Here is a 24149-nt window from a genome sequence, read left to right as displayed (position 1 = left end):
TGAGCCACAACTACTGAGCCCGCGTGCTACAACTACTGAAGCCCGCGCTCCTAGAGCCTGTGCTCCGCAACAAGAGAAGCCACCGCAATGAGAAGCCCACACACGGCAACGAAGAATAGCCCCAGCTCGCTGCAACTAGAGAAAGCCTGCGTGCAGCAACGAAGACCCAACACAGCCACAAAAAAAAAAATAAAATGTTGAGCCAAAAAGCAAATAAAAATTACAAGGGAATTCTACAAACTACTGAATCATCCAGAATCAGTAAATGAGTAACAGAGGAGCAAAACTGGAAAAGTAAATAGAAAACATATAATAAAATGATACACTCAAATTCAATCATTTCAATAATTACGCTAAATTTTAATGAAATAACACTTCAATTAAAAGGTAGAGACTGTCAGGACAGAACAAGGTTGACACAACTATGTACTTTCCACAAGAGCCGCATTTTACATACAAAGACAGAAATAGTTTGAAAATAAATGAATAAAAAAATGCTGAGCAAAAAAGTATGAGAAGCCAGGATGACAATATTAATTATCACATGGATTCAAATACAAAATTCTTATGAAAAAAAAAAAGAGGTACTGAACTGTGTTGTCACCATTTGAGGTGGGAGAAAAGGCTCAAATATCACACTCCGCATCCTCCATTCCTTCCTTTCTTTGAGTTGGGAGATGTACCTGGTACCTCATTTAGCCAGGCTTGGAATGTATGGGTCTTCCACTGCTCCCAGCCTCCCTGGATAGAGACAGATGACAATGAGCCCTTCCTACCCTCCTCAGTGGGTAACAGACCTGGAGGTCTAGAGGTGTAGACAAGAGAAACTGTAGGCAAAGACATTATCTATGGCCCCAAGGCAACTGCTGTGATTCCTTGACAAAGGCATACCCAGTGGATTTTGCATTGGTTCTTCTCTTTCTCTCTCTCGGCCCCCCTCCCAACTATTTTTATCTCTTTGATTAATTCTTCCATTTTCTTCTTTAATTATTTAACGGAAGTAACATTATGGGAGGTGGAGAATGGGACGAAGGAAAAATGTAATTAAGAAGCCACAAAACAAGAGGTGTGCATTATGGCTAAGACCATGAACTCTGGAACTACCTGCTGAGATTCAAAGCCTACGACTGTCCCTTATCAACTATGTAATCATGTCACACAGTTTCTGGTCCTCAGTTTATTCTCTATAAAATAGGAGCTAGCAACAGTATCTGCCTCAATTGGTTGTGAGAATTCAATGAATTAATATATGCAAAGTATTTAGAAAAGTGCCTAGCGCCTTATAAGTTTTAACAATTATTAGCTCTTACCTAAGGCCCAACATATGGCTTAAAAATTTTGGTTACTATGTCAGTTGTACAATATTAATGTTTAGGTAACTAAAAAAAAATCTACCTTTTATTTTCTTTCAATAAGAAAGATTTTCCCGAATGGAGTTCTATTTCTCTATGCTTTAGAGTACACTGTAATTGATCTAAAGTGACTGCAGGATACTGATACTGGTATCTCATGTTTAGATAGAGCTTTCAGTTTTCAAAGTGCTTTTGTAGACATTATCTCAGTTAATCTTCACAACAGCTCTGAAAGATGATTGTGACAGCATTCACTACTCCTACTTTTAAAATTAATAAACAGATGTACAAGAAGGAAAAGTGGTTTACCCAAGATTTATAAGGAAAGGAGCAGGAACTAGCAGCTGTGTCCTGAAGCCCTCTCCTTTAGATCAGTGACTTCACACAAAGACTATATGTTACCCGAGGGTGTAACAGGGTAATTCTTACACCTCCTAATTCTCACATATGCTTCCTTAAGACTAATATGTCAGAAAACATGTCTATGGCTAAGGTGTCATAATAGATCTTTTGTGCAACCTTCTCTTCAAAATCAACATTTTCCTATTTTACAAAGAAAGGCATACCACTCACTCTTCCCCAATTTCACTCTGCTGCATTACCACAGGGTGTCAAAAAAGGACAACCTGAATTATTGGTGACTGAGAAGGCTCTTTTAAGCAAGGTCCCATTAACCTGCAGTAGAGCTTGACTTCTTACACACTAGGGTGAAAGCTGGTATTAGGAACAGTGTATTTTAGTCATTTCAGTCCATTATCACTGCTGGGTTAGGTTGCGTCGTTAGGAATTCAGCTAGAGTAAAGAGGGACAAAAGGGATGCCAATGTATTTAACTATCCCAGCTCTTCCACACCCTCAGTCTTACCAAAGAAGCAATTCCTCCTCAGGTTGAGTCTCAGGAGAGTAGAGATAAGACTGTTGTCTGTAATACAAGGTGAGAGTGCCTTATTTCATTTAGGACATGAACTGCAGGCAAAGTTCTATTCCTTACTTAACCATCCACCTTTCTAGCCATCCAACTAGCCATTCAACCAGCTGGCCCCCTTTCCACTCACCCACCCAGCCATCTAGCCAGCTAGACAGCCACTCACCCTTATTCTGAGGTATCAGAATTAAATAATAACAAAATGGCTACATGGGCCCATTTTTTTTTTCTGATAAATTAACTCTTATTCACTGACTAATATGATAAAGACTTGTCTTGCCAATCATGCCAAAAGGCAGGCATTTTCCACAAATCGAAAAAGTTATATATGCAGCTCCAAGGCTTTGATAAAAACATACTTAAAGTAAGAAAAAAGCATTCAATCATAAACACTGCATTGGCAAAGGTGTATTGAAATTAACAATATTTCAATTTTCCCAACCTTTTTAAAATTTATTGGATTGAACAAAATGCCTCTAAATGAAAGAAAAGTCAGTAAAATTAATAGTGAGTTAAAAAATCTTGGCATAATCTATATGATACACTTCCCAGAAACTGAAAAAGTGAATGACTATATATTGTTTTCTAAGTAGATAGTTGCAAATTCTTTGCTTTCAGCAAAATTGCAGCTGGATTCAATTGAGTTATAAATTGATAGATCACTGAAATAACTGTAATGAAGACTTACTAAGCAATTTTTCTCATTTTATAACCTTGAAGGCATTAAAAGAATAAAGTAATATTGCTATAATAAAATCCCTTCTCTTCCCATATACTTATTTATTAGAACATGGGCTTACAACTATAAAAATAAAAGGAAAGGACAAAATAATGTTGAACTTATTTCATTCTAGCAATAAGTAATTCTTATCCACAGATACATGTTATAAATTAGAAAAAGAACCTAATCCATCTAATTAAGAGATGCATTTCTAATATAATTTTTGCTTAATAATTATTTGTCAAAACACCAACAAATTATTCATCCTAATATATAAGATATTTAGATTGTTTTAATAATTTTTATACTAAAAAAGAGAATTAATGATATTGCAATCCAGCAGAAATTGTTAATAGCAAGGTTTACAATACTAGGAAATTTAAAAATATATCTTAAATTTCAATTTTTTTACATGTTTTTGTTGCAGAGATGTGTTTCAAAGAGATGCATAAAGAAATTTAAAACAAAAAAAATCCATTTTTCTTACACTGCATCATTTCCTCCCAGCAAAAGTCCTACGGTCCAAGGAAAGCCAGGTTAATTCCATGTCTATAACTTGAAGAATAAAATATTGCCTTATTCCTCCTGCAACTCATCATGATTTTGCATAGACTGCTTCTTAGACTCTAATGCCATGAACTATTTTGCTTTATCAATAAATGATGAGAACTTGAACTGTGAAAAAAAATTAAATCAATTTTTTGTTATTTATGGTAGTTAGTTTCTATAAAGTCACGACAAACACTGAACTAGTGAATACTGAACCATTGCTCCTAGGAAAAATACAGGGTTAGGTTCCTGTGAGCCTCTGGTCACAACATTTTCATCAACCAATCAATACATAGCCTTGTTTTATGTGTGTGTCTGTTTAAAGACACCTTATTTAATATACACAGTTGATTCATGAACAATGAACTCATGGCCAGCAGCAATCAAACTCATATCTGAACGAAGCTTCTTTAACACACATATTCTCTCCATAAGGCACATCACGGCCTTCCTGTACTTAGGACACTAGACAGCATTTCAACATTAGCCTTGGGGGTCATTTTAAAGAGCAAAATCAGTAAGAAAAAGTACAAAAATGTGAAAACACAGCACTAAATAGAGCACAAAAAGGACACTTGTTGACAGTATGAGAACTGAAACAAGAAAGCAGAGCACAGCCTTGTTCTGTCTCAGCTAGGAATCTGCACAGGGAGCCGCTCAAATTTCCTCACCATTCTGTATTTGTCTGTCAATGACCGAGAAAGTGCCGCAAGCATTGATTTTGAGGTTAGAATACAATACATTTTACCACGTAGATGAATTTGCAAATATGGAATCCATGAATAAGGAAGACTGATTTATTACAATAGGATAAAGTTCTGTGGTGGAATGGAAAAGAAAAACAAGTTTGAGAAAAAGAAATACAAAATTTCTTACTACTAAAGGTGAGCTTTTTGTGTATTATTAAACTGAAGATAGTGAAAAGCAAATCATGAAAGTTTTAAAATCCCACTGAAAACATTTTTTTAAATGCAATTGTTTTATTATTTAAACCTTAATATAAGCAGTATGACAATACTGCGAATATTAAAGCCTACAATAAATTTTACACCAACTTAAAAATGTGCAAGATTGGGCTTCCCTGGTGGCGCAGTGGTTGAGAATCTGCCTGCCAATGCAGGGGACACGGGTTCGAGCCCTGGTCTGGGAAGATCCCACATGTTGCGGAGCAACTGGGCCCATGAGCCACAACTACTGAGCCTGCGCGTCTGGAACCTATGCTCCGCAAAAAGAGAGGCCGCGACAGTGAGAGGCCCGCGCACCGCGATGAAGAGTGGCCCCAGCTCGCCGCAACTAGAGAAAGCCCTCGCACAGAAACGAAGACCCAACACAGCCAAACATAAATAAATAAATAAATTAATTAATTTTTAAAAAATGTGCAAGATTTGAGCAAAATAGATTACTGACTCTAATATAATAACATTAATATGAAATCACAATGAAGTTGATTAATACAAAGAAATAAAAACTGCACCAACCCCAAACTGAAAAGTCATCCTACTTAAGAGTCAATTGGTGGAAACAAGCAGCAATTTAGTGATGTGGACACAAACTTGAGATCACACTGTACTGCTGTTCCACGGTTTTGTTTCTTTGTATTTTTGTTTGCTCAATCACTAATAAAATATTTTTGAAATATTTTATTTGCTCTTTTTTACAGAAACAATTTTCAAACAATTTTGCATTCTCAGTTGCTTCAATCAAAAAGAGGTTTATAAAGATATCCAAGAAATACAGTTTTTCTGATAGGAGGGACATTTTAGGGAAAGCTAGTATTATATAAACATATAATGATATTAAATGTTCCCAGTTTATGTCTTTCCCTCCCAGAGATGGGATAGCTTGCTCTCTTTGCGAATAAAATTAATTTGCCCCAGCTTTTTGCTGTTGTTGTTTTTAATGGCAACTTATAGGCCTTTATCTTTAATTCTTTTCTTGCTATTGGAAATTTTCCATGTGACACTACGGCAAATTTATTTCACTTATTTTTTTTGTACTGAAGTATAGATGATTTACAATGTTGTGTTAGTTTCAAGTGTACAGCATAGTGATTATTTTTGCAGATTATACTCCATTATAGGTTATTACAAGATAATGGGTATAATTCCCTGTGCTATACAGTATATCTTTGTTGCTCATCTAGCTTATGTATAGTAGTTTGTATTTGTTAATTCCACACTTCTAATTCGCCCCCCCCATATGGTAACCACAAGTTTGTTTTCTATGTCTATGAGTCTGCTTCTGTTTTGCATATACATTCATTTGTATTATTTTTTAGATTTCATGTATAAGTGATATACAGTATTTGTCTTTCTCTGTCTTACTTATTTCACTAAGCATAATATTCTCTAGGTCCATCCATATTGTTGCAAATGGCAGTATTTCATTCTTTTTATGGCCAAATAATATTCACATATATATAAATTCATGTATATATTCATATATATAGATATATCACTTTTTTAATCCAGTAGTCTGTTGACATATTAAAACATCTATTTGTGGATTGCTTCCATGTCCAGGATATTGTAAACAGTGCTGCTGTGAACACTGGGGTGCATGTTTTTGAATTAGTGTTTTCAATTTTTCTGGATATATATCCAGGAGTGGAATTGGATCATATGGTAGTTCTATTTTTAGTTTTTTGAGGAACCTCCATACTATTTTCCATAGTGGTTGCACCAATTTACATCCCCATCAACAGTATACAAGGGTTCCCTTTTCTCCACATCCTCTCCAACATTTGTTATTTGTAGATTTTTTCATGATAGTCATTCTGACAGGTATGAGGTAGCACCTCACTGTGGTTTCAATTTGCATTTCTCCAATAATTCATGATGTTGGACATATTTTCATGTGCCCGTTAGCCACTAATTTTCAAGATGAAGAAAATGAATATAATTAAATTATTTGAATTGAGTAAAAGAAAGGAAGAAGTAAATGTTTTCACTGTGAGCTAATATACATTATTGATCCGTGCATTAAAGACGTTTAAGCTAATCTCTTCTAAAGTCAGCATCACATTACTGTTGAGTGAATGAAGAAACACACTTGAAAGAGTGTCTGGCACACAGTAAACATTCACTAAATGATAGTACTAATTGTGTATAAGAAATGTCTTCCATTGACTTAATACAATTCATAATTAATGGTTAACAAAATGGTTAGAGAGTCTTTGTCCCATAGACCAAAACTTACACTATAGCTTCATTCTTAAACTTAAAATACAAAATTCCCTTTGCGAATATATTTTCTAACTTCCCAGCAAAGACTTAAACCTGTGGCAGCACCACTCAACATGTGCCAGGGCAGAGTGTGAATTCAGATACAGAGCTCTCAAGCCAGGCCACCTGGGTGAACTCTCTTCTCAACCTTCCTGATGTGTCACTAAACCTTTCCATGCTTTAATACCCTCAAAAGTAAAAACAGCATTGATGCCTACTTTCTAGGGTTGCTACAAGGATTAAATAGCTGACTACATGTATATTGTGGACACTCAGTAAATGTTAGCAGCTATAACTAAACAATAAAAATTAACCACATTTTCCAAAATAAATTGGAAAATGGCTTTCTGGTAGTCATCAAAATGATGTTACATTCTTAAGCTCCACTTAGATATATTTGTTAAAATCGTCTCTTAAAATCTCTATAGATGTGAAGAAACTGGAACTTCATACATTGCTGGTGGGAATGTAAAATGGTGCAGTCACTTTGGAAAACAGTCTGGCAGCTCCTCAGACAGTTAAACATATAGAGTTACCGTATAACCCAGCAATTCTACTCCTAAGCATATACTCAAGAGAAATGAAAACATATGTCCATGTAAAACCTTATACATGAATGTTCATATCAGCCTCCTTTTTAACAGCCAGAAGATGGATTAATTAATAAATGGATATATGAACACATGTGGTATATTCATACAATGAAATATTTTGTGGTAATTAAAAAGGGATGAAGTACTGATTCATACTACAACATTAATGAAACTTAAATACTAAGTATTATAAAACAAGCCCGTTACAAAAGACTACAAGTTATATTATTCCATTCATATTAAGTATCCAGAACAGGCAAATCTTTAGACACAGAAAGTATATTAGTGGTTGACTGGGGCGGTAGTGGAGAGCGTTTGGGGAGAAATGAGAGTTACTGCTAAAGGGTAGGGGTTTCTCTTCGGGGTGTTGAAATCTTCTAAAACTGATAGTGGTGATAGTTGCAGAACTCTGAATATACCAAAAAACACTGAATTTACACTTTAAATGGGTGAAACTTTTAGTATGTCAATTATATCTCAGTATAGCTTTCTACCCACAACTCCCCCCGAAACATCTCTAGTCATCACTTGTTAAAGTACTTGGCAAAAGACAGTTACTTAGTACTTTGGGAATAAGCAAATAAATGAATGTGCATTCACTTAATCTTAAATGGCTTTCTTTCCTATTTTTACTCATCAGCGAAGCCTGCAATTACAGGAAGAAACTTAAAAAATTCATAAACATCACCTTTTGCATTTAGATGTTTGTTTTTATAATGTGGTAAAGTTTTGTTGTTAAATATCTCACAGTTGCTGTACCTAGCAGTGCTTTTAGGACCCAGACTAGTGCTAATGGTATGAAAAAAAGACAACATATATTTCAATGTTAACACAGAAACTCTAATTTGCTTCAATTATTAACACTGTTCTAATTTCCATATGCTCTAAAGTCAGTATGAATAAGATTTAGAACAAATTGCTGGTGACATTAAAATTCATTCGTTCGTACTTTCAACAAATATTTACTGAATAAGTTATCTATGTGCTAGGCACAGTGCTAGAAACTGATGCCACAAAAATGAATAACACAGCCTGGGGGCAGAGATGACAAAAAAGAATTATGCACTACAACGTGCTGTATGTTAATATTAGGGTTTGTACCATGTGTAATATACCGAATGCTTTGAGAACAGAGAAGAGGGAGTGGCTAAAGCCTGGAGGAGTTAAAAATATTTCAGAGATAAAGGAAAATTTATGGCAGATACAGAAAAATAAGTAAGGGATTTTCAAGTGGATATTTTTTTTATTGTGACAGAAGAAAAGTCATAGTATACTAATTACTCTTTTAGGAAAAAACAAGGTGTTTTCATTAGCCATGAGGATATCAGTATTATAATGGATGGATATATTTGCAGTTGCGAGTGACCAGATAGCACTAAGTGTCTTAAATAATTTTGAGAACTCTAAACGTGTCTCTTAAAACTTTTAAAAGGCTAAGTTTTCTATTGTACAAAAGAACAATCTTTCAATATTCAGACAATATGTTAACTCATCTGGGTATCCCACATTTAAAAAGGAATATGTTAAAATATCTACATGTTTATATTCTGAACTGTATGATATTCTAAAAGTTGTATCATGATTATGAACTTCACACCTGAGGCCAATATTTGGTTAACAAATGTCTACTGTTAATTAAATTGGGCATCAGTTGTGTGATTGTGTATGGTTTCTTACAAAGGCATCTCTAGTTCTACTATGTAGATTAATACAAAGTTGACCCTTGAACAACTCGGGAGTTAGGGGTGCCAACCCTCTAAGAAGTCGAAAATCCACATGTAACTTATGGTCGGCCTCCATATATGTAGTTTCTCAACATCCATGGTTCCTTGGTGTCCGAGGTTCTGCATCCGCAGATTTAACCAACTGCAAATCATGTAGTATTATAGTATTTACTATTGAAGAAAAATCCACATTATAAGTGGGCCCATCCAGTTCAAATCCATGTTTGCAAGGGTCAACTGTAACTATCAAAAACATCATGCCATTTCACTTCAACTTGATGTTTACAACAAATTTATGTGTGTATACATATAAATACATAGACACACACATAGTCTCCTTCAATATAAGCTTTAAGGGTTAAGAATCTAATGTGTTTCTTAGCCTCTCATCACACAGGGTTCTACAGGTCCTTCTGTAATAACAACTATGTGCTCTGATAGATGGACAAGTACTTTCCAAATTTTAACACTGATAGAAAATATCATAGGTCCAGTAGATAATTTTAAGGCTAAATACCTGAAGTTCAAGATAAGGAGTCAATGAGAACTTTATTTAGTCCAGTAAATTAAAACTCATCTTTGAACATGTGAGTATTTGCTTTGACGCAAAGTCTCTGCAAGAGTTTGTATTAAATCATTTAACTCTTCATTATTAAATGTGGGCAATGCTCTGAACCTACTTCAAATGATCACTCTTGAGGAGCTACAACAAACATTATGGTAAAGATTATTTAAAGCAAAAAGTTTTCCATTAAATCAGTATAATGTTAATCTCTGCCACAAAAAAGGAAGAATTCAACTCAAATCTTTCTATCAGGATATCATTCTCCATTGGGTCTTTGGGGTTTCTACAATTTTGCTTCACTACCCTCCATGCTGCACAGTCTTTTCATGGGTGTTTGTATAGCAAACATCTGGATCAAAGGGCAGGCATGCTTACTGTCTTTTATAAAAGATTTAGGTTCCCTAACTTTCAGGTTCCTCTACTTTAATGCCACCCACTGTGAGTGCAGGTGTCACCTGGCCCTCTTCACATTGCCCTATGGGGACTGGGGCGGGGGGGATGCTGAGAGCATGGCTACTGATGTTGCTGTGAGTAACAAATGATCCTATTCTCTGACCCAGAAGTCTCATGTCTTCTACCAGCATCCACGCAACTGTGGCAGGCCGAATTTAGCTTACAAAGAGGGTGAAATCATAGACCCTTCATGGTTTTTGCCACTGCCTATCAATTCCCTGCCTTAGGCATTATGTTCTCACTCTCTAGGGTGTTTTCTGTTTTTATTTTTTTGGCACTCCATAAAACACATTTAGAAACTAAAATAAAAATGCACTCTGGGCTGAAATAAAATACAAGTCTCTATTTTAATCAAGAACACTCCCTATCTTGTTTTTCTCTTTTTGTTTTCTTGGGGTTTTTTTGTTCATTTGTTTTGTTTGAGATGAGATCACTAAGTAATGCTTAAGCTTCAAAAACACTTTCATTAACTAGTATAAGTACTTTCAACGTAAAGAATCCTAACAATCTAACAATCTGGTGCAGCATATGCTAACTTAGAAAAATGACACAGTCGTTTTCCTTTTCACTTTTGAGAACTTGCTCGTGCTGATTAAAAGGTAATTACTCTTTTTTGATTTTTCACACGTAAGTCTTTAATCCTAATTGAATGTATCTCATAAATGGGTATCAGGAATCCAGTATTACATAGATATAGATATATAGATATATTGACTAACTAAATAAATAACCTGCACAAATCACTCATAATTAAATGACAAAGTATTTCATTCACCTTTTCCAAGATTTTAATCATTTATCATAAGCTTTTTATTTTCTTAAAGAAAAATTGAAGTTTGATTTTTAAAAATCTAGAATTTTCCCAAATAATACAGCACTCATGTGCAGGTAGAGCAAACTTTCAAAGTCATGTCCCATTTCATTACAAATTTATCTACAAATGTGTGTTTTAAAAGCTCTCCTCAGCCTTTGTAATAAATGTTAACAACCTTGTCACTACAGTAAACACCCTGAGACGATCAACAGGCCAATCTTCGACCCAGGTATTCTCATGGCTGCTGAGATGCTCAGAGGCCTTCACATTGACCATGGTCCTCCAACTGTGTAACATACCCATATTCAGCACTCCTCACCCCAATGGAGAGGGTGCTTGCCTAAAAACTCCCAGAGTATGTGAAAATCTTCTCCTCCAAATATTATCATCCAGATCTTTGTATATTAAGCTGCCTTCCCAGATATCACCTCTATAAATATAGCAGAGAAAAGCCAGTGGTATAGTCAAATCCTCTGTGTCCAACCTTTCAGGCAACTCCAAGAAGTGGGCTAGCTTCTCTCTCAACTAGTCCTTCTTTGACATCTCTAAATCTATCCCCTGATTGCTGTTGCTATTTACAGAACTACCCTTTGTTTTCCTCCAATTTTAGATCCCCAGTTTGGTGACCACCTACAGGTTGGATTTCAAGCTTTGTTAAATTGTCTTTTCTCACGAAAGGTTCACCTTCCATAACAGTAATTCTATACCTGACTTTGAAGGAGGCTTCCAGAAATTTTACTATGCTTTTCATTACATTTCAACAATATAAGTTCACATTATTGTTTCACAAAGCTTCTGATTTTCTTTCAGAATTAGAAAGATCGATCTCTTTTTAACTGAGATGTAATTCATATACCATAACATTCACTTTTTTTTAAACTTCTCTCGAGGGCCAGCAGCCACGTACCCCGCCTTGAGATGGGGCAAGTGGGGACACCTGGGGCCTTTCCTCCAAAAGCTTGGGGAGAGGGGCTACCTAACCCTCCAAGGTATGTTTCCAGGTCCTCAACCACTCTCAGCACCCACCACTCCACCCCTCATGTGTGCCAAAACTCACCCTTTTAAAGTGCACAATTATTGGTTTTCAGTATATTCACAGAGTTACACAACCACTCTAGTTGTTCACCACTACCTAGTTCCAAAATATTTTCATTAACCCCCCCAGAAAAGCTATAGCTTTGTAATATAGTTTGAAATCACTGAATATGAGAAAGAGTCTGATTTGGCTAATAAAAGTCCTGAATATTTTACAAAATGAATTTGGATTAAGAATTCAGTCTAGCATCTAAAAGAACTATAATGTTATATATCAGTTATATCTCAGTTAAAAAAAAAAATCAGTCCTGGGGAGAGAAAGCTGTGATGGGTGCTAACTTTATGGCATTGAAAAAGTACTAACTACATAACATAAAAGAGGTGAAAATCCATCTTTAAAAGACAGGAGGCAGCTGCCTGTGAAATGTGAAGTGGAGACATAAACGCCCTGTTTACGGAGAGGAAGCAAAAATTGCTATTCCAGTGTGAGAAGGCATGCCCACATTTATCCCTTAATGCCCTCTCCCAAATCAGTCCTTCGGCACTGGACACCCAGTAAAACAGGGTGTTCTTAGGACCAAGTGGAAGGACATGCAAATACTACTAATGACAGGCTGAGGCTTGATGGGCATCACAGGTTGGGATTTACTGAAACTACTGAAAAAGAGCTAAGCCCCATAACAGTTTAAAAAGATTTCTGAATGTAATGGCAACAAAATATCCCTGTATGTGATTATATTTGACTCCTTCTCCAACCTGGATACATGAAGATCAATGAGATTACAGACGATTCTATTTTCTTTCCCTCATTCATCTGTATTTCTTGTTATACTTTAAAATGGAGGAAATGCCTCTAAATTAACTTAATTTTAAACTTTAAAAAGTTACTTAGTTTCCTGATAACAGAAAAATTGCATTCATTAAATAGAACAAAAATTCTATGATTACTTTTTTTTTTTTTTTTTTTTTTTTGTGGTATGCGGGCCTCCCTCGGTTGTGGCCTCTCCCGTTGCGGAGCACAGGCTCCGGACGCGCAGGCTCAGCGGCCACGGCTCACGGGCCCAGCCGCTCCGCGGCACGTGGGATCCTCCCAGACCGGGGCGCGAACCCGGTTCCCCTGCATCGGCAGGCGGACGCGCAACCACTGCGCCACCAGGGAAGCCCCTATGATTACTTATTTTTAAGATGAGAAAACCCAAATAGGAGATTGCCTGACTTAGACAAGCCATGTGCCCCTGTTTTAGCTCAATCGTGTATGTGCCAGAGCATTTTCAGGTTGCACAATGTCAAAAATCATGTAATTCATGGTTTTCGGTTCTTTATGATCAGAGGAGAAAGAAAAGATTTCTAGTTTAGGAAACTATGTGAAAGGTAAAATGGTAAATTGTGACGGATGACACAGGAGTGGGGCAATCTGGCTTGTGTGGCCGTGTGTTTGCGTGCACCGCAGGGAACAGGGCAACAAGGGGACTAGTGCATTAACTAGAATGACCACCCAATATCGACCCAATACTTAGAAGAGACACCTTTTTAATACCATGTGACTTTTAAAATATCTCCACTTCATCCCATATGATGACTTTAGACACCTGTCTTACTCATTTATGGTTCTTATAAATTCTTAGGTCGAACGTAATTTGAAAGTAGTGATGGAATTAGATTTTAGGATTATATTTTTCTGGCCTTTTCTTCATATAAAGGAATGATCACTCATTTCGGTATAAAGAGTACAGATACATATCACTAATAAGTGAATATTATTTTCAAGCTGCAATATATCTGCTGCATTTTCATGTTTGGCATAAATGATGTCAATAAAAATGGTGATCAAAGAAACGGAATTCTAATATTATGTTAGAAGAAACAGATTAAACAAATGACTTCAGTGTTCCAAAGACACCAAAATGCAAACAATTTTTTTTCTGCAGGTATTATTTAGCTAAACGGTGGTATTTCTTTACAAATTTCAAGATAGAATAAGAAATATTAATGTTATATTAATTAAAGTCAAGTGCTAATGGCAAGTAAAAAATACAACGTTGATTTCACCTGCACACACTGATATGGAAAATTTTGTCCCGTATAACATATAATATGAAAATTTAATCATGGCTAAATTCTTCCATAGGTTTTATATGCCCTGGAAAATCCACCAAAATTGAGTTAGGAGGAGGGTATGATAATATTTAAGAATTTAACAAAGTTATCACAAGAACATCACACTCAAATTTTACTCTCTCTCTCTCTTCCTATCTGCAACCTCTAGTTATATGGTGACTAATATATCTTAATGTATTTCAGTATATCAGTATTTTTATTATATTATTCCTTAAGATGACAACTCCAAATAACTAGTACTGAAAGAAAATACCAGAACCACCAATATTTTTCTTTTCTTGACATACTTGCAGATATATATTTTTATGTTTATAACAGAAGCTAATAAAGAAACATGCTCAGCTTATTATTTCTAGATTGATTGCAGAAATAGCTACTACCCTTTTTGATGATGTGGAAGTTTATATATGTATTGATGAAGCAACAGCTGTGATAAATCACTTCAAGAAAATAACACTTCTCATTGCTTTTCTCTTTGTTCCCTTACAACCTGTGTTATGAAGTGAAATGTGCCTGGACTTGTCTTAGGACGTAGAAGTGATAATCTGCAGAATGGGCTGTGCGCGTTAACACTTAATATTCACCTGTGCCCCAGGTATTATGCTATTGTTAATTTTGAATAAAAGCTGACACCTTACTTTTTTATATGCCATTGTTGCATCTGCTTCTATTGCAGAATAAAATAAAGACCACTATTCTCTGTTTTTCACTTTTTGTCCTTTTAAACTCTATTAATTTATTTAAAGGTTAGATGGATTTGGCTAATTTCTCAACTTTAAGCAAGGTAATAAGAACTATTCCTGTGTATTGCACATAACAGTTGCCTTGTTCAAGAAATTAGCAGCAAAGAAGCCATCTCCTACTTTTATCCCCAAGTTCTAGCAGACTAGTAGGTGACATACATAAGCAACTATGGTAAATAAAAATACACTGAGTTCAATTATCATGAATTATTCCTATGATTCTATTGTTACATTTATTTATTAATATTACAAGTCCTTGCTAAAACGTCAACTCTGGGGGGAATCCCTCTCGACTATGCTCTTTAAAACCACAAATAATCCCCTCACTTGGCACACCTAACCCTTACTCCCTTCTTTCTTTTCCTCCACAGTATTTATCAATATCAGACATACTTCATCATGAAGACCAGGATTTGTGTCTATATTGTTCACTACTTTATCCCCAATGTCTGGCACATACTAGCTGCTCAATAAAAATAGGATGAATGAATACTATAAACATGTATGAAGTACAGTAGGTTCTCATTAGAGCACTTACCACAATTTATCTTATTTGTCATCAAACATTCCTTCCACACCACCAGCTCCTCTCTTAGTCTTCACTGTAGTGCCAACAATAAATGGCTTAATGCCAAAAACACAGCAGCCATCATCAATGTATTCCTTTCCCTTACCTTTCTTATCATTAAGCCCTTGGTTCTATCTCCAAAATACATCTTGGATTTTTCTACTTCTATCACCACTGTCTCCACCATTATCTCTCTCTTGATAAGAGCAATACCCTTTTAACAGGTCTTTCTCCTGTATACCTGTTCCTCCCCAAAGCAGTCAGATGAATCTCTTGACCCAAGAATAAAGTCATGTTGTTTCCTACTTAAAACCTCTCAATTACTTCCTGTTGTTCACAAAAGAAAATCCACGCTCCTTATTACAACCTGTAGGGCTACATCACCTGGCTCCTTCTCTCCTCTAACCTTCAACGCACCATGCTCAGCTACATTGCTCACCATGCTGCAGCCATACTGGCTTCTTCTTTGTGTTTCTGAAATAAGCCAAACTCTTTCTGAATTTTATGTCTTGGTGTTTGCTAGTCCCTCGGCCTGAAACACTCTTCCCATATCTTTACAAAGCCCACGTTCATCCTTTGGATTGTACCTCAAATGCCATTTTCACATAAGATCTTCTCATGACCACCCTAATTAAGTGGTCTCCCCCGTCATTCTCTCATCACCTTGTTTATTACTGCCCTGGTTCTTACTATCAGATTACTTGTTTGCTTGCTATTTATTAAAATGTAAGCAGGGCAGGGACTTCGCCTCTTTGAATCGGCAAGAACTAATAAAATGCCTCGCATATACGGATTGCTCCATATATAGCAACTGAATCAATAAATATAACATTCTCTTCACCAGAGCGTGCAACCCTCATGTTTGTAATTCCAATACCTAGTACTTACGAGGTGTGCTAAAAATGTTGAAGTGAATCACAAACTTTATGTCTGTTACTGCTATCATGAGTGCCTCCCAGAAATACCTTTGTTCATAAAGATTTGCATACAGTAGCTGGACTGAGAGAAAATGTTGAATTCATTCAATTGCCATTTACTCAGTGTTCGTCAAGTGCTGGAAAGAGTACATGGTAACTTGGCTTGTGAGTGTAGAACAGGAGATATCACTTCTTAATTATTTGATAATTTCATAAATGTAGGACACACACATTTCACCAAGGCATTTGGCAATATTTTTCATTATATTTTTGTTTTCAAATGCAGAAATGTGGGTTGGATAGTAGCCCTGCTAACAGATTAGGTACAATAAAATGGTTGGGTGAAGAGTTCCACTCCAAGAGTGTGGAGCGTGTTCAACAGCTCATTCAGTGCAGCAAATATTTGCTGAGCAGCTCCTACCATCCAAGTACTGAGCTTGATGTGAGAACAATACAAGTATTATGTGTAATCTCTTACCTGGAAGAGTGCATATGTTTTCCAGCAACTTAGCACAGATCTATCCCCTGTACTATTAACATCATTTTAAAAGTAGTACACTGGATGAATATATAGAGTGTGCTACTATCAACATCATATAAAAATCATAGGAAAAGAAAACAGAAGCAATAAACGAATCAAAATCCAAGAGATGATAACTGTCTAGAAGGCTGGGATGAACTTTTTAAATGAAATTTAACTCAGATAAATAGATGGTCCTACTCGCAAGTTCAAAATGCCAACTAAATATCTACAAAATGGAGGTGATACGGAATAGGACCACTCATAAAAATCACATAGGGATTTTAACTTAGAGTACTCTTTGTAAAATCTATTGTGACACAGCTGTCATAGAAACTCATTTCATCTTCAGTGCATTTACAAAGCAGTAATCAGTCCGGTGCCAGTCAGACCACACTCAGAACTCAGACTAGTATGCTCAGAAGTGGGTACCACACTATAAAAAAATTCAGAGGAATCAGCCAAGATGATAATGAGGACTCTTGCTGCTACAGAACGTGGAATTGCTAAAAGTCTTATACTACTGAAGAATCTGCATCGGAAGGTGGAATATATGAAGAGAGGGTGAGTGAATGGTGGGGAAGGAAGGAGCTGATAAATGTCTTCAAGTATTCAAAGGGCAGGTATGTGGAAGAAATACTAGACCCCTTATTTATGATCCCAGGGCAAAGAACTAGAAAACTACAGGAAGAGGGACTTTGATTCACTATACATAAGGGCTAACTAACAGCACTGTCCTGAGAAAGCCTGAACCGCCTCACAAGAACAAGAGTTCTCCACCAATGGCAGGTTTCCCATGGCTGCTGGGATGTCCTGTTGACAAAGGTATCATGTGAGAGACGTGAACATTGAATAGGTAACTGGATCAAATGATTGCTAGATTCTAAGATCTTTATATTCTATGGTATAATGAAAAGTGATATAAAAATTGGGAAGGATTACTTTTCATTCATTCATTCATTTACCTAATACTGCTTTTGTTAGGCACTGTTACAGGTGCCATGGTTGCAAAAGTGAAATAGGCAAAAGTAAATAGGCAAAAATCGCTACACTTGTGACGCTTACATTCTAAATGGCTTGGAACAATAAGGCTACTTAGTGCTAGTCTGAGGCAAAGCTATGCTAGAGAAACTCATTCATCTCTTCTTTTTAAGTTAGAAGTTATGATGGATACAGCCATTTGTTTCAGTCACAAAAACTGTGTCAGCACCTTTTGCCTTTATCACTGCTGTATTTTCTCCCTTCCACTCTAATCTATTGCTTTGCTCATCACCACTGCAAAACAATGATTTATAATTAATTATTTATACTTTGCAACCATTAATAAAATATATTTTGCCATTTACTAAAGTATTAGATATTAATGTGTTCTCTTGGGTCTGAGTTCTTACACATCAAAAATGTCCATTTTAAAAATTATAAAATAAATACAACGCTCATTATTAAAATTTACAAATTATGAATAAGGATAAAAATTAAAAGACGAATATATTTCTGATCTTTTAATAGCATGATATATGCATATATACAAATGCAGATTTAGGCTTATTTTTTCCACTCTTGTGGCATTTTTGTGGTTTCATATTTTACCGCACTATTAAAATTATTAGAACATTAGTCTTTTTGGAATTGATAAAACAAATCCCTTAATTGGAACGGCAGCATCTATCATCATCTTTGTGGGCTGTCTTTAGATTTAAGAAGATATAAAAAGCTATCATCATCAAATGACACTTAGTAAATGCCCTGTGTTGGCTAAGTACATAAGAACATTAAACATGAAGAATTTCCATTTTAGTTAGATCAATTGATGCACATCAAGTCAATGATACTAGAGAATTTTGCCTTCTACATAATGACAGAACAGCTCTAAAAATATACATTTAATCCTTATTGATTTAAACATATGTAGAACTTATTTATACTTTTGACCTCTGTCACATCATGGAGTAAGACACTTCCTTACATTTTCTGAATAACTTAGTGGAATTTGAGAAAATATTCCAAAGCTGTTTGGAACAAATAATTCAACATAATGTTGAGTTGTACAGTCCCTCACTTATGGGCTGAAAACCCACATGACAGCCTCAATATTAAATAATTGCACTTGCAAGGCAGTGCCACAGTATATACCTGAATGTTGTAGCCAGCTACTCCAGAAACCTATAGTTGTGATGTTTTGGATTTTGGTGGGCTAAACTTATTCAATTGAGGTATAAGTTCTTGTACTTTTTTAATAGCTGTTATTTCTGTTCAGGTCCTTGAAAGAAAGCACTAAGTAAAAATTGCTGAACCTACTACCTGCCTTTCAAAATTGCTTAATTTTATCTTTTTTAACCCAGGAAGACCTAACTTCTCCACATGTGCCATCATAAAATATGAATTCCTTGATCATTTTATCTCCCCTGAAACTCTTTTAGCCTTTCTGAATCTTTGTTAGGGTGCTTACCAGAATCGGATATTTCAAGTAGGAAAGTACCATAATTTTAAGTACAGATTGGAAAGTAATTGTTTGTCTTTTGCAAGTAAGTGCTGTCTTGCATTTTGGTCTTTTAGGTAAAAGCGTTATACTAAACTACTACCTTCAAAGAATGGGACATAATGACTCTAAGCCTTGTTATCAAGTAAGCACAATTTGAATTAATTTTCTCCAAATGCATTTCTTTACTTTTCCCAACATTAAGTTTGACATTAGATATAATCATTTTTCAATGCCTACCTGCAAAGGGCGTGGCATTTGTACACCACCCACTTAATCTTCCTAGTATAATACAAGTTATAAATGTGAGCCACATACGTAATTTTTAGTCTTCTAGTGGCAAAATTTTACAAAGTAAAAAGAAAAGGATGGGGCTTCCCTGGTGGCGCGGTGGTTGCGCGTCTGCCTGCCGATGCAGGGGAACCGGGTTCGCGCCCCGGTCTGGGAGGATCCCGCGTGCCGCGGAGCGGCTGGGCCCGTGAGCCGTGGCCGCTGAGCCTGCGCGTCCGGAGCCTGTGCCCCGCAACGGGAGAGGCCGCAGCAGAGGGAGGCCCGCATACCACAAAAAAAAAAAAAAAGAAAAGGATGAAATTAATTATATTTTATGTATATCCAAAATATTATCACTTCAACATTTAATATAGAAAGTATTAAGAAAATAATTGTAAATTCTACTTTTTCATACTGCTTTTGAAATGTGGTGTGTGTTTTCAATTACAGCACAATTCATTTCAGACTAGCCACGTGTGGCTAATGGCTACCATATTGGAAGGCACAGTTCTACAAACAAGCTGTCAGGCCATATGTTAATGGGAAGTTTAGAAATAGCACAGTTTGCATTCTCAGGTTACTATATTAACACGACTCTACCCGTAACACTGAATATGAATTAATCTATTAAAAGTGTTGCAATTATAGACTTTAAACAATTTAGGTTAGTCTTTGTTTTAAAATGATGAAAAAAACATAGCTGGTTTCCCACCAGTCTTTCAGCTGCAACAACCATTTAATGAAGAAGAGTTCCAATCTTTTCAATTAGTTTAATTAAAACATGGCATTTTAAAGGTAATATGGATGACTCCAGGACTGCAGATTTGTTTGTTTTATTAGTAATAGAAGGGCCTTTCCCCACTCATATGAAGCTGGAAAATAGTATTCAAATGATTTAATATCTTTGAAAGAACAAAGTACAGAAATATTTACTTAACATAATACCATAGGTGGAATATCCATCTTAACCTAATGTTAAGAATGACAAAGGGAAGATAAACCAGAATAATACATCTTATTTATTTTCCAATAATACAGCTGGGACATTCCATATACCTAACTTCTTTAACCTGTCAGGAAGAGTAACTTATCTGTATTTAATTTTCTCCTGCATATATTGAATGAATAAATTGTGAAAATATGTTTGAACACTTCTTTTAGAAACAACTATACTTCTTTTTAGGTTATTCAGTTTTTATTGAGAAACCATTAAATCCTATTTCAACTAAAAAAAGGTAAATAATTAAAGAAAAAATGAATATGGGAGACTACTTACTACTATGTTATAAACATGATCTTCAAGCCCATAATATAAATTCAGAGCTTTTCAGCAAATCACAGGAAAAAAGTATTAAAATTTTTTGCAATAAATTCTATTTGTTTTAAAATAGTCTATTAAATCTAAATGTTGATAGTAATATTAGTAACAAAAAGCTATGTTCAAAGAAAGTTTTCAGGGAAAACGTAAAACAAGTTAATCATGAAGCAACATTACAAGATCCAAAGATTAAAATTTGTTAGATTGAGGATATGATGACTGATACCATATAACAAGCAGACCAGGGTGAAGTCCAGAGAGATCATCTAAGGCAAGAAAAATCAGCCAGCTCCTGGAGGTCTCCACCCCAAGGGGATTGGGCAGGAGGGTTCAAAGCACTGATCTGATGACCAGATGATTAGAAACTCTTAATATCAAGAGATCAGATATTAAGACAGGAATAATGCCACCAGAGGCAGGATATTTCCTATGTTGGGCCAGAGCTGGGCTTCAGGGTATGGGCAGGCCTGATACTATAGGCCCAATGTAGCAAAAGGAAAAGGAAAAGCATGAAGGCTCAAGAACATACTGATACTGTCATTATTAAAAACAGCATGTGAAAATTGAATTTAAAGTGAAATAGATTTTTTTAAATTATACAAATTCCTCTGAGAATTCTTCATTTTCCCCTGCAGAAAAAAAGTAAACTCAAGATAATGAATCATATCTACCTTCTTATATGCTTTACATATATTTGCTACTTTTTATCAACAATATTAATAACAATAATCTGAGGAATAGCTTTCATGCCAGACTCCCTGAGACCAGGAAAAATATTAAAAACTCATCACCATTTAACAAAAAAACAGTCTCTGAAAATGCACAGTCAAATAATCTTGGTCCACAGGGCTAGGGCTCCCATTCACTCCGTCCTTATTAAGGGCTCACTAGATGTAACGGCTCCTAGGATTACGGTGTCTAGTGTGAAGAGTCAAAAGCCAACTCAAGCAGAGCAAAATGCTAACTTCAAAGTCTAGCCCTGTAATACCAAGCTTGAGAAGAATGGGAGAAATAACAGAAGAGGGAGTAAAGAGAGAAACTGAGAGGGAAGATCAGAATAAAATAGGAACCAGTAAGCAGCAGACACGCTGTTAGCGGAGAAGACAAGAAATGGAGAGAGAAGAAAGAGATAAAAACTGTGTGTGCGTGTGTGTGTGTGCATGTGCGCATGTGTATATACCTGGAGAGGGCAGGCACAGGGCTGCCTGCATCACATCTCTGAAAGCTTAAGACATCACACTTTTTAAGGGCAGGGTTCACAACTATAAACCTCTAAAATTTTAGTCCTGAGACTTCTCTAAAGTGGCATACAATAATATTGCAGACTCATAAATTATATAAGTTTAAAAAAAAGTTTAGCAAATCTTATTAAGTGCATTATGAATACGCTATCTTCCTCAAGGAAGACAAATGGGTGAAACAAAAGCGATAGGCTTGCTAACTGAGAGAAAAGAAGCAGTGCAGAACATGGAAATGGCAAGCACAGGCCAACTGGACGGGTCAGAACGATGTCCAGTCTCGGAAGAGGCAGCAATTTAAATTCTTCACTGATCAACCCCCTAAGCAAGGGAAAATTAGCAAACATGATAATCCAGCCACAAGAATAATGATGATAAAGATAATTACAATTCTATTTCTATCATTCATGTCTGGGTCCTACGCCAGGTGTTTTTGAATCATTAGCCACAGGAAGCCTGCAAACCTGTCATTGTCATCCTTATGTGCACAAGCAAAAAGAAGGTAGAGAGACTCCCTAAGTTGCCCAAGATTATACAGATAAATGGAGGAGCTCAGGATAAGCACAAATGTGTCTGGTTCCAAAACCGTGTCTCTCACCTACACTGGAATCTAACCTGGGACCAAAGTTTCAACTGCTCTGAAGGAAAGACAGTGGATACTCTACCTCCAGTCTAATGCTCAATGAAGAGGTAAGTCACTGAGCAAATGCATCTGACTCTCTGAGGGGGTTAAAAAATTAAAATAAAATAAAGCCAGAATATACACTAGAGAAAATTTGATGTCTTTTTCCTGAAAACTCATTTAAGAGCACAATCTGTCTCCTTAATATTTTTACAATGCTGATCTAAGGTACTTCATCAAGTCCTACCAACATCTATACTAGGTAGGTACCAGTAAATTAAGGTGAGTCCCTTGGACTTGAAACAAAGCAGGACAGATTGGCTATTCTTGCTCATGATGATATTGTAGGCAATCACAAAATAAAGTCTCTGATGAATATGTCACCTCCTAGGCCTTTCAAGCATGTGATAAACACACTAATTCATGAATCTGCACAGGCATTCTGCATCTATGATCCCTCACTAATATCAATAGAATGTTTCCAGAACCACTGGCTTACTAGAGGAAAAGCAATTGCCAGACAGATCTCACTATGCCCCTTCTCTTTTTAAAAGCTCTTTCATCGAGAATGATATTCAAAGTTCTTCATTAGGTATTTAAAGCCCTTCACAATTTCTTTTTCAACCTGTTTCCCACTATACTTTCCCCTTTCGATATCCAGTCTTCTCAGCCTACTCCTCTTAGCCATGGCCTCCCTCTACTCCCTAAACACCAGCCACAATGAGCTTGCTTCCAGATTATGCTTTATATTCTTATGCCATAATTAATATATATATTTTCCAAACCGTGCATTTTCTCTGGAATACTCTTCCCACCATGTTTCATTAACCATGAAGAAGCTAACCTTTGAGGAGCTCTTTCCAAAGTATACCCCTTTATAAGCCTTCCTATATCCTCCTCCATTGTTTGGTAACCCTAAAAACATTTACTGTACCCCACTTACCCTCACCTTAGGGTTCCTAGCTTATGTATCTGTACTTTCAGTAGAGTGCAAATTCCTAGATCGCCCTAGAGGGTAAATATGTTATTTATTCATTGTGAGATTTTCTTCCCATACAACTTACCACAGCCTCTCATATAAGAAGCACTGACACATATTTGTTTAGTTTTATGAACAACTGTAGAGCTTACTCTGAGAAATAGGATTTAAAATTGACTTATAATTAGATATTACTTTTCTGCTCTTGAATATCACTCCCTTGATTCAGTCTGTGGATCAGGGTTCTCTAAAGAAAAAGTAAAATTATTCATGTTGAAAGTGACTGACAGTAATGTCAAAAATGTGATTTCCAGGGCTTCCCTGGTGGCGCAGCGGTTGAGAGTCCGCCTGCCGATGCAGGGGACGCGGGTTCGTGCCCCGGCCCGGGAGGATTCCACATGCCGCGGAGCGGCTGGGCCCGTG

The 24149-nt window shown here is 36.2% G+C and overlaps 1 protein-coding gene across 7 annotated transcripts in view; it reads right to left on the bottom strand.

The window, feature by feature from the left end:
* The window catches only part of PRKN (parkin RBR E3 ubiquitin protein ligase), a 1334302-nt gene that overhangs the window by 1085544 nt on the left and 224609 nt on the right, over positions 1-24149 (bottom strand). For 4 of the 7 annotated variants that reach the window (XM_028494768.1, XM_028494775.1, XM_028494770.1 and 1 more), the window contains exons 1-2: positions 3485-3521; positions 2217-2273 (exon numbers count right to left, since the gene is read on the bottom strand). The exons of 1 other annotated variant lie outside the window; for it this stretch is intronic. In XM_028494768.1, coding sequence (XP_028350569.1) covers positions 2217-2273; positions 3485-3494 — 67 coding nt within the window. In that variant the 5' untranslated portion in view covers positions 3495-3521. Of the gene's footprint in view, positions 1-593; positions 742-2216; positions 2274-3484; positions 3522-24149 lie in introns of those variants that run through there. 2 more of the 7 variants (XM_028494774.2, XM_028494769.2) reach the window with 2 other exon arrangements.

This window comes from Physeter macrocephalus, chromosome 10 (assembly GCF_002837175.3).
Source record: "Physeter macrocephalus isolate SW-GA chromosome 10, ASM283717v5, whole genome shotgun sequence".
In the NCBI taxonomy this organism is placed as follows: domain Eukaryota; kingdom Metazoa; phylum Chordata; class Mammalia; order Artiodactyla; family Physeteridae; genus Physeter; species Physeter macrocephalus.
The sequence above is the reverse complement of the archived record's forward strand: the minus strand, read 5'-3'. Positions and strand labels throughout refer to the sequence as shown.